This window comes from Natator depressus, chromosome 8, assembly GCF_965152275.1.
Source record: "Natator depressus isolate rNatDep1 chromosome 8, rNatDep2.hap1, whole genome shotgun sequence".
In the NCBI taxonomy this organism is placed as follows: domain Eukaryota; kingdom Metazoa; phylum Chordata; order Testudines; family Cheloniidae; genus Natator; species Natator depressus.
In genome coordinates, this window is record NC_134241.1 from 36986260 (window position 1) to 37003493 (window position 17234).

General features: G+C 44.7%; 1 protein-coding gene across 5 annotated transcripts in view; it reads left to right on the plus strand.

Annotated features, from left to right (window-relative positions):
* Positions 1–17234, plus strand: part of LOC141992114 (protocadherin alpha-C2-like) — a 333092-nt gene that overhangs the window by 14275 nt on the left and 301583 nt on the right. Inside the window, exon 1 of one of the 5 annotated variants that reach the window (XM_074960788.1) lies at positions 5839–8325. The exons of 3 other annotated variants lie outside the window; for them this stretch is intronic. In XM_074960788.1, coding sequence (XP_074816889.1) covers positions 5956–8325 — 2370 coding nt within the window. In that variant the 5' untranslated portion in view covers positions 5839–5955. Of the gene's footprint in view, positions 1–5838; positions 8326–14412; positions 16901–17234 lie in introns of those variants that run through there. One more of the 5 variants, XM_074960787.1, reaches the window with a different exon arrangement.

Sequence of the window (17234 nt, forward strand, 5' to 3'; positions counted from 1 at the left end):
GTTTCATGAATCTGTTCTATATTTATTACGTATTCAAATATTTTGAGATCTAAATGTGGGTTGACAGGATTGTTTTCCATGAAAATGTAATAGAAATAAATTAAACCCGATTGTACTGCTTTAGAAGAGACGTTTATGAGGACAGTTTCTATATTTTAATTGCAGTGGTAGTTTATTTTGGGGAATGAAATGGTAGTGATATGTCTGCTGTATCAGAGCAATTGCCCTTCAGTTTGGTATCTTGTGTCTGACGGTAACCAGTTAGGGAATCTTCTGAGGAAGGTTCAGGGATCTCCAGAATGGACAATTATGGGATAACCTGACTATATGTGAAACTCAGTGCTAACCTCTGGCATGTAGCTTTTGGCTTATGTCCACAAACATTAGGTTTGATATCCCTTTTTTTGTATTATATTATATCTAAAGTAACTGGCTTTAAATTATCTAGATGACATCTAATCTTTTTTGTTTCCCAGTAAACTCTGGGTCTTGTAATGTGTCCTGGCAGAGAGTTCCACAGGTGGATAGATCATGGTGCAAAAATATGCTTCCTTTTTTTAGTTTACAATTAATTCCTCCTCAGTTTTATTGAAGGCCCCCCCTAATTGTTATATGAGGAGAAATGGGGAACTAGAGTATTTCCCTGACTTCCTCTGTGTCATTCATTATGTTATATGCTTTTATAATGTCTGCTCTCACTCATCTCTTCTCTAAACAGCTCGGCCATATAAAACTGAATTGCCTGATGCTTAAAGTAACCCCATGGTCTACTCCCCCACATGCTCCAGTGAATGCTACTACCATTGCTCCAGGGGCAGGACTGGAGCAGGAGGAAATCCTAGCAAACTATATTATGATTAACAACGAGGAGCACTTTAGAGACTAACAAATTTATTTGGGCATAAGCTTTCATGGGCTTTTGTTGGCTCTAACCCACTTCATCAGATGCATGGAGTGAAAAATACAGCACATTAAAAGATGGGAGTTGCCTTGCCAAGTGGGGGCGGGAGGGTCAGTGCTAACGAGGCCAATTCATTCAGGGTGGATGTGGCCCATTCCCAACAGTTGACAAGAAGGTGTGAGTATCAGAGGGAAAATTACCATCCTAGCCACTATGGATATAGAAGCTCTCTACACCAACATTCCACACAGAGATGGACAACAAGCCATCAGGAACAATATCCCTGATAATATCATGGCAGACCTGGTGGCTGAGCTTTGTGACTTTATCCTCACCCACTATTTCAGATTTGGGCATGATTTATACCTTCAAGTCAGTGGCACTGCTAATGGTACCCACATGGCCCCACAGTATGCCAACATTTTTACAGCTGACTTAGAACAACGCTTCCTCAGCTCTCATCCCCTAGCACCCCTACTCTACTTGCTCTACTCTACATTGATGACATCTTCATCATCTGGACCCATGGGAAGGAGGCCCTTGAGGAATTCCACCAGGATTTCAACAATTTCCACTCCACCATCAACCTCAGCCTGGACCAGTCCGCACAAGAGATTCACTTCCTGGACACTACAGTGCAAATAAGCGATGGTCACATAAACACCACCCTATACCGGAAACCTACTGTCCGCTATACTTACCTACATGCCTCCAGCTTTCATCCAGACCACATCACACGATCCACTGTCTACAGCCAAGCCCTAAAATACAACTGCATTTGCTCCAATCCCTCAGACAGAGACAAACACCTACAGGATCTCTATCAAGCATTCTTAAAACTACAATACCCACCAGGGGAAGTGAAGAAATAGATTGACAGAGCCAGAAGGGTACCCAGAAGTCACGTACTACAGGACAGGCCCAACAAAGAAAGTAACAGAACACCACTAGCCATCACCTTCAGCCCCCAACTAAAACCTCTCCAACACATCATCAAGGATCTACAACCTATCCTATCACTCTCACAGACCTTAGGAAGCAGGCCAGTCCTCGCTTACAGACAGCCTCCCAACCTGAAGCAAATACTCACCAGCAACTACACACCACACAACAGAAACACTAACCCAGGAACCAATCCCTGCAACAAACCCCGTTGCCATCTCTGTCCGCATATCTATTCAAGGAAAACCATCATAGGACCTAACCACATCAGCCACACCATCAGGGGCTCGTTCACCTGCACATCTACCAATGTGATATATGCCATCATGTGCCAGCAATGCCCCTCTGCCATGTACATTGACCAAACCGGACAGTATCTACGCAAAAGAATAAATGAACACAAATCAGACATCAAGAATTGTAACATTCAAAAACCAGTAGAAGAGCACTTCACTCTCCCTGGACACTCAATAACAGACTTAAAAGTGGCCATTCTTCAACAAAAAACCTTCAAAAACAGACTTCAATGAGAAACTGCAGAACTGGAATTAATTTGCAAACTTGACACCATCAAATTAGGCCTGAATAAAGACTGGGAGTGGCTGGGTCCCTACAAAAATAAATTTTTCCTCTGTTGATATTCACCACTTATTGTCAACTGTTGGGAACGGGCCACGTCCACCCTGATTGAATTGGCCTCCTTAGCACTGACCCCCCACTAGGTAAGGCAACTCCCATCTTTTCATGTGCTGTATATTTATACCTGCCTACTGTATTTTTCACTCCATGCATCTGAGGAAGTGGGTTATAGCCCACGAAAGCTTATGACCAAATAAATTTGTTAGTCTCTAAGGTGCCACAAGGACTCCTCATTGTTTTTGCTATACAGACTAACACGGCTACCCCTCTGAAACCTATATTAGGATTGAGTCTTGGGAGTGTAGTGAAGCATTTATCGAAAATGCTAAGGTAAATGGCATAGATTGTAAGGGCTGGACTCTGGAGGGACATAGCATCCCACGTCATTTTGGTCAAGAAAAGTTTGATAAAGGAGGATGACAGACTTCTAGTAAAAGTTTAATTGGCTTTGGCTGAATTCCCTATAACTGTACCATTGGCCAAGGTCTACCTTGAATGCAAGAATTTTAAAGGAGATGTTAATATTGGAAATCTAGTTTCCCACTGATGTTTTAATTGGTAGTGATATTTTAGCCATGTCTAAGCAGGTTAATATCATGACTCGCAGTCAGAAGGAGTATTGCTTTGCCTTGCCTGGCTTGTCTGTGGACAGCAGGGAGGGCTTTGGGGGTGTGCGTGTGAAAATGCCCCCCAGTTCTTTGTCAGCTGAAAGTAACAGTTTATCCCCTGAGGAGGGGTTTGGAGATCTCATTGCTTTGCCAGAGTCTGTTCTTAGCATAAATGAGACTCACAAGGAATTTGTGGGGGCATAACATGCTGATCCTTCCCTGGACAAGGAGAGGGATAAGGCTCAGAATAATACCCCATCTGTGAAAGAAAAGGGCTGATTTTTTTCTAGAAAGAGGCTTGTTGTACAAGGAGGCTCCCATAGGGAAAAATTTATGCCGTACTGAGGTTTACAAGTGGGTACTGGTGCTTGTTGAGCCTAGGATAGAGTTGCTGAAGCTAGCTCATGATTGTCCCTGTGCTGGACACTTAGGAGTGGAGACAACCTTGTGATAGGCTAAAACAGAATTTCTATTGAACTCACATTTTTGAGATGGTGAAAGATTACTGCAAGATTTTTGTTTTATGTCAAAAGAGTTAGAGGTTAAAGGGACCCTGTAAGACATCTGATCTGACATTTACCTATCATTAAGGTGGTGTTTGCCAGAGTATTTGTAGATATTATGGGACCCCTACCCAGACCTTCCAGAAATGGGAAAATATAAACTGATCGTGGTGGATTCTGCCAGCAGGTACCTGTAGCAGAGCGATAACTCACTGGTGCGGCACCTCCTGCTGGTTGTCTGGGAATTAGCTCTTTTCCAGTTTACGGAGCACCCTCTGCAGGCCAGTGTCTCACCTGCTGCTGGCCCCCACGTCCCTCCCAGACCCTGGTGCCCCTTTACCTTGGGGTGCTGCCCCCTGGCAGTGCCCCCACACTCTGGGTCTCCCTTCCCAGGGGAACCCCCAACCCTCTATCCCCACCTTGCCTCAGTGGCTACTACCAGTCATCATCTAGCCCCTACTCACTGGGGCAGACTGCAGTCTGTAAACCACTCATCATTCACAAGGGGGTAGGACCTGCTGCCTCTGCCTATTCCCAGGCTGCCCCTCTGCAGCCCCAGTACCTTTCTGGGCCTTTACCAAGGCCTGCAGCCTGCGGGTTTACCAGGCTGGAGCGCCTCAGCTTCCTGTGCCCTTCCCCAGCACTGCTCCACCTCAAGTACTCTTCTCTCCCAGGCAGCCAGGTCCTTCTCTTTCAAGAGCTAGAGAGAGACTGGTTTAGCTCCTGGCTCACAGCCCTTTATAGGGCCAGCTGTGGCCTGACTGGGGCTTGGCCCAAGATGTGGCTTCCCCAATCAGCCTAGCCATTTTCTCTCAGCCCCAGGCCTCTCCAAGGGCTGGTTTTTAACCCCTTCTGAGCTGGTTTTGTAATGACCCAACCACTCCCAGTCTTTATTCAGGCCTAATCTGATGGTGTCCAGTTTGCAAATTACAGACTCCAACGTGAAACTGCAGAACTGGAATTAATCTGTAAACTGGACACCATCAGATTAGGCCTGAATAAAGACTGGGAGTGGTTGGGTCATTACAAAACCTAAACCTAATTTCTCCAATACTAATTTCCCCTTACTGTTACTCACACCTTTTTGTCAGCTGTCTGAAATGGGCCACTCTCATTACCACTTCAACAGTTATTTTTCCTCCCTTGGTATCCTGCTGTCAATTGAATTGTCTCGATAGACTTACCTCACACTTGGTAAGGCAATTCACATCTTTTCATGTATTTATACCTGCTCCTGTATTTTCCACTCCATGCATCTGATGAAGTGGGTTCTAGCCCATGAAAGCTTATGCCCAAATAAATTGTTAGTCTCTAAGGTACCACAAGGACTCCTCGTTGTTTTTGCTGATACAGAATAACACGGCTATCACTCTGAAACCTGTCACAGAGCTCTTCTGTTTCCTGAAACCTGTGTGAACCCCTTATGCTTAAGGATCAGTTCCACCAGGTATTTAGCTTGGACAATCTGCTTATCTTCTCCAGATCTGAGGAAAAGCTCTGTGAATCTCGAAAGCTTGTGCTTCCCACCAACATAAGTTGATCCAATAAAAGATACTACCTCACCTACCTTGTCTCTGTTATATATTCATCACTACTTTATTCCAGTCTGCAGTCAGATATATGTAAGATCCATATGCACCTGTTATAGAGACTTTCTATTTGCCAAAGTGAAAAGAAGTATGATACACAATTAATTTAGACATTAAACTAAATATCACTAATATAATGTTGTCTGCATATAACTTGACTACAGCAGTCCCAATAGCCACACCTCAACAAAACAGAATTTATGAAAGAAACCTCCCAGTATTATACTTGTTCCAGATCTTTGACGATCGTCTGCTCTGAAGTTAAGGTCTGATGTAAAGAAAATCTTAAAAACTTGTTCAAAATGGTTGATATTTACTATCAAAATTAAAGATGATTAAATGGTTTTTTAATCATAAATATAATTTAAGCGATTTCTTTCCTTCAGAAAAGAAAAAGGGAAACTATTTGGAAGATTAGAACATTAGGTCACGGACTAATGATTAAACAGTGTCCATGACAAGAGGAAAGTTAAGTTAAGTTAAGAATGATTAAATATAAAGAAAAAGAATAGCTAGTAGCTAGCTGACTTTATATATTTATGTCACAAGGTGCCGCTGCTGACTAAAAATACGTTTTCATAGAAAGGGAAAAATACAGCTCCTCCCCCCGTCCCCATACTAAAATCTGCAGCAAATCAGAGATTCACCAGTATTGCCTGACATTGGCCTTGAATGAAACCTCTACATAGACGTGGCCCGATACATTGAAGCATACTTAATATCTGGGAAAAACTGGGATTTTATTGGATAAGCGACACAGACCCGCGACTGCGATGGCTCTTCTCCGGCGAGACTGCCTGGGAACCGGGCAGCTGCTGCAGCTGGTTCTGCTACACACGGCCTGGGAGGTGGGCAGCGGCCAGGTCCGTTATTCCCTGCCGGAGGAATCCAAACACGGCACCTTTGTGGGCCGCCTGGCCCAGGACCTGGGGCTGGAGGTGTCGGAGCTGGTGTCTCGGATGTTCCGGATGGTCTCCAAAGGCAGGGGAGACTATTTTGAGGTAAATTTGCAGAGCGGCGTTTTGTTTGTTAAGTCGCCAGTAGACAGGGAAGAGGTGTGTGGTCAGAGCCCCCTGTGCGCCATTGACCTGGAGGTGATAGTGGACAAACCCCTGAGGATATTTCACGTGGAAGTGGAGATACAGGATATAAATGACAATGCTCCTGTGTTCCCTGTAAGTAAAGAAAATCTGTTTATTTTAGAATCGAGATTCCCCGACTCACGCTTCCCACTAGAGGGCGCGTCTGACGCAGATATTGGCACAAACTCTCTGCTGTCCTATACACTCAGTCCAAGTGAACATTTTACTGTAGACATGCGAACGAATGATGAAAAAAGTAAATCGTTAGTCCTTGTATTAAGTAAACCACTGGACAGAGAGGAAACCCCGGAGCATAGTTTATTACTCACTGCCACAGACAGGGGAAAACCGGAGCTGACGGGCACAGTTCAGCTGGTGATCACTGTGCTGGATGTGAATGACAATGCGCCTGTATTTAATCAGTCACTTTATAAGGTCCAGTTACTAGAAAATGCACCAAACGGATCACTAGTAATTAAACTCAACGCCACAGATTTGGATGAGGGAATAAATAAGGATATTATATATTCAGTTCGCAGTGTCACTCCGCTCAGTGAAAGCTCCTTGTTTAGCATAGATTCAAACAGTGGTGAGCTGAGTGTAAATGGAAAATTGGACTTCGAAGACACAAGTTTACACGAGATTCAAATCGAGGCTACGGATAAAAATCCGCATCCCTTGGCTGGGCACTGCAATGTTTTGGTGGAAGTGTTAGACGTGAACGACAACGCCCCTGAGCTGGCCGTGACTTCCCTTTCCCTGCCGGTGCCGGAGGACGCTCCCCCGGGGACAGTGGTGGCTCTTATTAGCGTCTCCGACCGGGACTCGGGAGACAACGGCAAAGTCACCTGCTCCATCCCCCTGGACCTGCCCTTTCAGCTCGTCTCCACCTTTAAGAATTATCACTCGCTGGTGCTGGCGGAGGCCGTGGATCGGGAGCGAGTGTCTGAATATAAGATCCTGGTGACAGCCAGAGACGAAGGGGCCCCGTCTCTCTCGGCCAGCAGCAGCATTTTGGTGCCGATCGCGGATGTGAACGATAACGCCCCTGCTTTCCCTCAGGCCGTGTACACGGTGTTTGTGAAGGAAAACAACCGTGCCGGGGCCCATCTCTTGAGCGTGTCGGCGTCGGACCCGGACCTGCGGGAAAACGCCTTTGTGAGCTACTCGGTGGTGGAGCGCAGTGTGGGAGAGCAGCAGCCCGTGTCCAGCTACATCTCGGTGCACTCGGAGAGCGGGCACATCTACGGGCTGCAGCCCTTTGACTACGAGGAGCTGCAAGTGCTGCAGTTCCAGGTGAGCGCGCGGGACGCCGGGTTCCCCTCCTTGTGCGGGAACGTGACTGTGCAGCTCTTCGTCCTGGATGAAAATGACAACGCGCCGGCAGTGTCCGCGCTTGGCTCCGGCCGCGGCTCGCCAGGGCCCGAGCTGGTTCCGCTGTCGGCCGGCGCAGGGCACGTGGTGGGCAAGGTCCGAGCGGTGGATGCGGATTCCGGCTACAACGCGTGGCTTCGCTACGAAGTGCAGGAGGCCCGGGCTGCGGGGCCTTTCCGGGTGGGTGTGTACAGCGGGGAGATCAGCACCACGCGGGCCTTGGAGGAGGCGGACGGCCCCAGCCAGAGACTCGTGATCCTGGTGAAGGACCATGGGGAGCCGGCGCTGTCAGCGACAGCCACGGTTAGCCTGTCCCTGGTGGAGAGTCCGCAGGCTGTGAAATGGGACTCGAGGCGAAGGGTCGGGAGCGAAGGGCCCTTGGTTGACATGAACGTGTCTTTAATGATCGCCATTTGCTCGGTGTCCGGGCTGTTTGTGCTGGTGATTGTCGTGTACGTTGGCCTGAGATGCCATCCGGGTCCGGAAGTGATGTGCGGTCCTGGGAAAGCCACCGTGGTGTGCTCGAGCGAAGTGGGGAGTTGGTCCTATTCGCAGCGCCAGAGCCGGAACCTGTGTGTCGGGGAAGGCACAGCCAAGAATGACTTGATGGTTTTCAGCCCCAACTTCCCTCCCTCATCGAAGATTGAGGGGAACTGGAAACAGGAGCAGCTAATCTGTGATGGACAGGTTAGTCATGTAACTGATTTCACGAGAAATCTCCCTCTGAGATATAAGAGTTTTTTACAGGATTTTTATATTGGCTACAGTATTAGGATTTCATAATGTGGTCTAGGTGAAAACCATAATTTACGTAGAAATCGTGTTTATCAAAATTTCCAAAACGGGCTATTGGAAAGCAGGTGAGCGGTAATTTGTTATGGGAACGTCTTTTTTATTAATAGTATGAGTCGATGTAAACTCCTTTGCAGTTGCAAATTTAAGGGTAAAGTTGTTTATTTAAAAAAATCATACTACTATTTTAAGATAAATGGTGAACGTCTTTTCCATTGGTGGAAATAGATATGATCATATTAGCATATGTTGCCCGACACGTTGTATTTAGGTTAGGGTCCTACTCTCTTTCACTATTTTCTATTTCTTCAGACCTATATATTTTAAAGAAATCTACACTAAATTTGCTCTATGAATACTATGACTTTCAGCCTTTGTGTGGTTGATAAGAAAGTCTGGTTGCTTAAGTGTGTTTCTTTTCTCAGTGATCGTATACCTCGCAGTAAGGTATTTTACAAATGTAGGTCTGCATGGTGTTCGTGAAAACATCATCAGAGGTGCAGTCCTTTGTGTGAATTTGATTTTATTCTTAAGAACTCTAAAATTATTTGCATTTGAGCAAAATCTCATCCAGAAATTTTTCGTTGTTGATAATCCCAATGTCATTCAGGCTTCAGAAAAGAAGCATTAGTTCACAAAAACTCCCTTTGGAAAGGTGACTCTTTACTTGGTATTTTTTTAAATCTGAATTTGAGACATTGTCTGTAACATGTCCTCATCTGTTGGGCATTTTAAATATTCCTAGTTCAGTAAGAAAAAATTAAGTTGAGATTTTAAAAGTTCTTATTTAGTTCATATAGTACCGATAGGAAGTGAAGAGAAACAGTCAAATGAAAAATGAGGCATCACATGAAGGCAGATAACTAAAAAGTGACAAATTTTCTAAGTGTTCATATGAAAATGCTAGAAGTCTAAATAGTAAGATGGGTGAATTTGATACCTTGAACTTGGTATTAAATGAGAATATTAGTATAATAGAAATCACAGAAATTAAGTGGATTGATGACAATCATTGTAAACAGTAGTACTTGGGTGCAAAATATATTGTAATGACAGAGTAGGTCATGCTTGTGGGGGAGGGGCAGTATATGTGAAAGAAAGCACGGAGTCAAATATAGTGAGTATCTTAAACAAATCAAACTGGTCAATAGAATCTCTATGGCGAGAAATCCCATGCTTAAATGAGAAGAATATAGTAGTAGGAATATACTGTCAACCACCTGACCAGGAGGGTAACAATGACTGTGAAATGCTCAGGGAGATTAGAGAGGCTATAAAAATAGAAAACTCAGTAATAAGGGGGGATTTCAACTATCCCCATATTGACTGGGTACGTGTCACCTCAAGCCAGGATGCGGAGATAAAGTTTCTAGATACCATTAATAAGTGCTTCTTTAAGCCGCTAGTCCTGGAGCCCACAAGGGGAGAGAGAATTCTTGACAGTCCTAAGTGAAGCACAGGAGATGGTCCCACAGGTGCATATAGCTGAACCACTAGGTAATAGCCACCATAATAAAATTAATTTTAACATCCTTGTGTAAGGGGGAAACCCACCACAAACCCACCAAAGAAACCCACCACATTAGCATTTAACTTCAAAATGGGGAACTAAACAAAAATAAGGAAGCTAGTTAAACAGAAATTAAAAGGAACAGCCACAAGAGTGAAATACCCCAAATCTGCATGGAAACTTTTAAAAAACATCATAGTAGAGGCTCAGATTAAATGAATACTCCAAATTAAAAACCATAGTAGGAGGACCAAAAAATGCCACTATAGCTAAACAAGAGAGTAAAAGAATCCGTTTAGAGAAAAAAAGCTATCCTGTAAAAATTGGAAGTTAAATCCTACTACAGAAAATGGAAAAGAGCATACACTCTGCAAGTCAAGTGTTAAAGCATAATCAGGTGGGGGGAAAAAAGAATTTGAAAAGCAACTAGGAAAAGACTCAAAAACCAAAAGCCAAAATTATTTTTAAATACATCAGAAGCAGGAAGCTGCCAAACAACCAGAGGGGTCACTGGGCAATTGAGGTGCTAAAGGAGCACTCAACAAAGAGGAGGCCATTGTAGAGAAGCTAAATGAATTCTTTGTATTGGTTTTCATTGCAGAGAGTGTGAGGGAGATTCCCACACTGAGCCACTCTCTTTACATGACATATCTGAGGAACTGTCCCAGATTGAGGTGTCTATAGAGGAGGTTTTGGAACAAATTGATACATTAAACAGTAATAAGTCACCAGGGCCAGATGGTTCATTATTCACCCAAAAGTTCTGAAGAAACTCAGATATGAAATTGCAGAACTTCTAAGTACGGTAAGTAACCTATCACTTAAATAAGCTTCTGTGCCAGATGATTGGAGGATAGCTAAGGTGACACCAATTATTTAGAAAGGTTCCAGAGGTGATCCTGGAAATTACAGGCTGGTAAGCCTGGCTTCAGTCCAGGAAAATTGGTTGAAATTGTCATAAAGATCAGTATTATCAGGTAGATTAACATCGTATATTGGGGAAGAGTCAACATGGCTTTTGTAAAGGGAAATCATACCTCACCCTACTAAAATTCTTTGAGGTGGTTAGTAGATACAGTGTAGTTGGACTTACAGAAAGCCTTTGGCAACAAGGGGGAAGGATAGCTCAGTGGTTTGAGCATTGGCCTGCTAAACCCAGGGTTGTGAGTTCAATCCTTGAGGGGGCCATTTAGGGATGGGGCAAAAATTGGGGATTGGCCTTGCTTTGAGCAGGGGGTTGGACTAGATGACCTCTGAGGTCACTTCCAACCCTGATATTCTATGATCCTAAGGTTCCCTCACCAAAGGCTCTTAAGCAAAATAAGCAGTCATAGGATAAGAAAAAAGGTCCTCTCATGGTTAAAAGACGGGAAACAAGGGGTGTAGGAATAAATAGTCAGTTTCCAGAATGGAGAGAGATGTTTCCCAGGGATCCATACGGGGATCAGTTATTTTCAACATATTCATAAATTATCTGGAAAAAAGGGTAAACAGTGACGTGGCAAAGTTTGCGTAAAATACAAAATTACTCAAGATAGTGAAGTCCAGAGCAGACTGTGAAGAGTTAAAAGGGATCTCCCAAAACTGGGTGACTGGGCAACAAAACGCAGATGAAATTCAATGCTGATAAATGCAAAGTAAATTATCATAAATTGTTTTATAAGGATTAGGCCTTAAACAATCTCATACTTTCTAAATAATCCTATATTCTTCCCTTTTACTGAGTAATTTCACATTTTACTTAACTATTCCAAATGATTAATCTGATTAAAATAATTTAAGAGAGGTAATAACCTTATGTGGGGAGCAGAGCACATACGAGCACCACTGATCTTCATTTTCAGTATTTGATTTTGTTTCTGAGCATTCCTTTTGCCCCCCTCTTCTGGAATTTCTTTGAATGTATCTGAGATGTGTCATGTCTCGAAAAACAAGAACCCGTGGCCAGGCAGACGTTTTTTTCTGTCGTAGAAACATAGACCGGGAAGTTGGTGGCCTCTCTCCCTCCAGGTGCGTGTGAGCAGCCCAGCAATAGCGTATGAAGAGCTCTGCTCTGCTTCTAAATCTGTCTCTTATTCACAGTTAGCTAATTTGCAGACATCTAGTTAAATAAAGGGCAAAGTCGAAGCTACAGATGAGAGATTTGTGGAGTGATTTCGAAGCACTGCAAAGAAGAAAGCTTCCAGAATCTACAGCCTCACACTGTGCTTATACTGTTACTGGCCCGGTAAGGGACAAGATGTTGCTTTCCAAAATGAATGACATGAAGAAGACGCCTAGGAGACACCTGAGACTTATTGATGTTCTAGGTGGGTTAGAGTCTACTAATCTTTCTTCACTTTTTAGAAAATTAAACTGAATGATTACAGTTGTCTGACACTAGGGACTCCCATGTCCCATCCAGTGCTCTTGACTAGAAGACTTTCTAAAAGTGGGGAAGAAACCCTCATCTGAATCTGTGCCATGTGCCGTACTAATAACTTGAAGCTCTGTGTCGTTTCATATCTTAGTTCTTGAAGATGCTAGTGCACCGGTTGCTTTTCAAGATAACTAAAGTAGGTGTTTACCTACATGACATGACAATTTTAGGTAAATTATGCAAAGACATTATTTAATCGAAGATTTGGGGAAAGGAGACACAGAGATGTTGTTTATACCCCGATCAGGTATATGCCGAAGTGGAAGACAATTTCTAAATATTCAAGCTGTGGAAGAGACAGACGATATTGCTACAGCTGAAGAGGTGGAGAAGGGCCTCGGCACCGATTAATTTTCACCTGAAGAGTCAGATATGAAGTCGGAGTCTATGCAAATTAATATTTTAAATACAAGATGTAAAAATAATTGATTGTACACGAGAACCTATACTGTGTTTTGCATTATTGTGCTTTATTTATATGAATGCATCTACATCGAATGGTCTCAGAGGGGAGATCTTTATCTTCCATGGATTTCTTCAGAGATGTACTGGTATAAATTGACAGAAGAATTTCGCTCCAGCTTGGGAAATTACATTCTGACCATCCATTCTCCATGGCATTTATAATTAGATGTAGTGTTGTGCACTTGCTTTTCTAAAAGCGGTTGTGTGTATTGATAATGCAAACTGGTTGACGTGAAAAATTTACATGTTGCTACATCCCAGCCCAGCAGGTGAGTGACCCTTATGTAGAATCTGAAAGACATTTTGGATCCTAGAGAATGAGTGTTGCTAAAAGAATGTAAATTCTTCTTCTTCTTCTTCTTCTTCTTCTTCTTCTCCTCCTCCTCCTCCTCCTCCTCCTCAGCAGTAGCAGCAGAAGGAACAAAAATTATAATTAATAAATTATTTAGATGCAGGAGAATATTTTTAAAATGTCAAGCATGTATTGGAGAAACCTAAGAAGTTCTGAAAAACGAATTTCCTCAAATGTTGTGCCCCGGGTATTGATGCCAGTCAGACATAAGACTTCTCATGATTCCCTCATTTATTTAAATAATAAAAATACAAGATAAATGGTGACTACTGAAGAAGAATTAGGAGATACTAATTCAATTACAACCCCTTATTTTTTGCCTCTTCTGCTTACTCTCAAACGCCGCACTTGAAATTATTATTCTTTATAGACGAGAAATTAGGGGGGCATTTTCCTGTGTGAAGACCAGTGGCAAGAAAATAGAGTTCAGCTGTGTGTGATCATAGAGATCGATGGATACTAGGAAATTGCACAGCGTTCAATAGTTAAATAGTTAAGGGCACTTCATCATATCAGCTTCTAAACCCGTCCCTGCAATCTCTTATTCACATTACTTACTGATCCCAGTAACGCCACTGAAGCTCAGTAGGTACGAATCAGCTCCTAAGAATTAAAGATACAGGACTGCGTACTTAGAGTCTAAGATCTTCAAGACAGGGAATAGGAGTTCGGTATCTATATGGTAGAATGTAAATGTGCAGCGTATATACATGATAAGAAAGATAAAATAATACCAGAAAGACAGACAGGTTATAAGCTGATAAACCAAGTGATGTATTTAATAAACCCTCCAGTTGTTTTGAAGATCGCAGTTTTTAAGGGGCTCATGTTCTGAAATCATCACAACGGAAAATAAACACTGGACATGATAAAGTCTCGTACAATGAAAAGGGGTGTTATCGGCACACAGGCGCTACTAATGTTACCACTGAATATATAATGAAAACAATGGACTTCGGTATACCCTAAGTTATCACAAATTAAAATACGCATATTTCTATAAAATTTAAAAACGTGTTGTAAAAAAATTTCTGAAAAAGGGACAAGAATAAGAACAATAAGAAGACAAAACACAAGCATATGACATAAAAATAATCATAACAATTATGTTGCATTTCTACATTTAGTCACATGATGTCGCTGTAGACCAAAAAAAGGACTTCGGTGAGAAAGGAAAACGGAAGCCCCTCCCAGGTTTGTACTGTGAATCACGTCAATATCAAACGGCGGATCAAACCAGGCGCAGAGGCACTAGACTGAGCAATTTGCAAAGATAAGGCTAAAATATATTTTAAAATTTTTTGCATTAGCCACGTCTTAACTGGCGAATTTTGAAAGGAGAGTTTCCTCGATGGCTCTTCTCCGGCGAGACTGCCTAGGAACCGGGCAGCTGCTGCAGCTGGTTCTGCTACACACGGCCTGGGAGGTGGGCAGCGGCCAGGTCCGTTATTCCCTGCCGGAGGAATCCAAACACGGCACCTTAGTGGGCCGCCTGGCCCAGGACCTGGGGCTGGAGGTGTCGGAGCTGGTGTCTCGGATGTTCCGGATGGTCTCCAAAGGCAGGGGAGACTATTTTGAGGTAAATTTGCAGAGCGGCGTTTTGTTTGTTAAGTCGCCAGTAGACAGGGAAGAGGTGTGCGGCCAGAGCCCCCTGTGCGCCATGGACCTGGAGGTGATAGTGGACAAACCCCTGAGGATATTTCACGTGGAAGTGGAGGTACAGGATATAAATGACAATGCTCCTGTGTTCCCCGTAAATGAATTAAATCTGTTTTTATCAGAATCAACACTGCCGGGCTCGCGTTTCCCACTAGAGGGCGCGTCTGACGCAGATATTGGCACAAACTCTCTGCTGACCTATAAATTCAGCTCGAATGAATTTTTCACTCTAGATGTACAAAAGAAAAACGACAAAAGCAAATCTGCTGAGCTCGTGTTAAGGAAGGCTCTCGATAGAGAGGAAATCCCTCTTCATAATTTATTACTCACTGCTACTGATAGGGGCAAACCGGAGCTGACGGGCACAGTTCAGCTGGTGATCACTGTGCTGGATGTCAATGATAACGCGCCTGTCTTTGGTCAATCCGTGTATGAGGTCAGTGTAACGGAAAATACAACTGTTGGGGAGTTAGTCGTCAAACTCAACGCCACCGATTTGGATGAGGGGATTAATAAAGATATCGCATATTCTTTTAATATTCTTATTGGTCCCGAAGTAAAAGACATGTTCAGTATAGATTCTCATACCGGAGAAATTAGAATCAAAGGAGAATTGGATTTTGAAGGTACTAAATTGTATGAAATTCAAGTCCAAGCTACAGATGAAGGTCACGCTCCAATGGTCGGACACTGCAAAATTTTGGTGGAAGTTTTAGACGTGAACGACAACGCCCCTGAGCTGGCCGTGACTTCCCTTTCCCTGCCGGTGCCGGAGGACGCTCCCCCGGGGACAGTGGTAGCTCTTATTAGTGTCTCCGACCGGGACTCGGGAGACAACGGCAAAGTCACCTGCTCCATCCCCCCGGACCTGCCCTTTCAGCTCGTCTCCACCTTTAAGAATTATCACTCGCTGGTGCTGGCGGAGGCCGTGGATCGGGAACGAGTGTCTGAATATAAGATCCTGGTGACAGCCAGAGACGAAGGGGCCCCGTCTCTCTCGGCCAGCAGCAGCATTTTGGTGCCGATCGCGGATGTGAACGATAACGCCCCTGCTTTCCCTCAGGCCGTGTACACGGTGTTTGTGAAGGAAAACAACCGTGCCGGGGCCCATCTCTTGAGCGTGTCGGCGTCGGACCCGGACCTGCGGGAAAACGCCTTTGTGAGCTACTCGGTGGTGGAGCGCAGTGTGGGAGAGCTGCAGCCCGTGTCCAGCTACATCTCGGTGCACTCGGAGAGCGGGCACATCTACGGGCTGCAGCCCTTTGACTACGAGGAGCTGCAAGTGCTGCAGTTCCAGGTGAGCGCGCGGGACGCCGGGTTCCCCTCCTTGTGCGGGAACGTGACTGTGCAGCTCTTCGTCCTGGATGAAAATGACAACGCGCCGGCAGTGTCCGCGCTTGGCTCCGGCCGCGGCTCGCCAGGGCCCGAGCTGGTTCCGCTGTCGGCCGGCGCAGGGCACGTGGTGGGCAAGGTCCGAGCGGTGGATGCGGATTCCGGCTACAACGCGTGGCTTCGCTACGAAGTGCAGGAGGCCCGGGCTGCGGGGCCTTTCCGGGTGGGTGTGTACAGCGGGGAGATCAGCACCACGCGGGCCTTGGAGGAGGCGGACGGCCCCAGCCAGAGACTCGTGATCCTGGTGAAGGACCATGGGGAGCCGGCGCTGTCAGCGACAGCCACGGTCAGCCTGTCCCTGGTGGAGAGTCCGCAGGCTGTGAAATGGGACTCGAGGCGAAGGGTCGGGAGCGAAGGGCCCTTGGTTGACATGAACGTGTCTTTAATGATCGCCATTTGCTCGGTGTCTGGGCTGTTTGTGCTGGTGATTGTCGTGTACGTTGGCCTGAGATGGCACCCGGGTCCGGAAGTGATGTGCGGTCCTGGGAAAGCCACCGTGGTGTGCTCGAGCGAGGTGGGGAGTTGGTCCTTTTCGCAGCGCCAGAGCCGGAACCTGTGTGCCGGGGAAGGCACCGCCAAGAATGACCTCATGGTTTTCAGCCCCAACTTCACTAACTCTGCGGAGAACGGGGAGGAGAAACAGCAGGAGCTTACACCGAATTCATCTGGACAGGTGAGTTCCAAGAGGGGGTTATAGGGCTTTTAGGGTTATTTCTGTTAGTTAGGAAATGCTAAAATAATGTATAATTGTTCACAAGAACAAATAATAATTTTGATTTATATATTGTTAATGGATATATTGTATTGATGCCTAATCTAAAACTATATTCATCTTTTGGTAGAAGTGGCTGAACTATTAGGAGTGGAGAGGTTTTTGATCATCATGAAAGTGACCATTCTTTCTTTCTTTCTTTTTTAAACCATCACTTTAGACGAGTCAGGTTGTGAGATTCCTCAGATTGCAAGCTGAACTGCTGTGTCCCCTTAGCTCTCCAGCTTGGGATGCC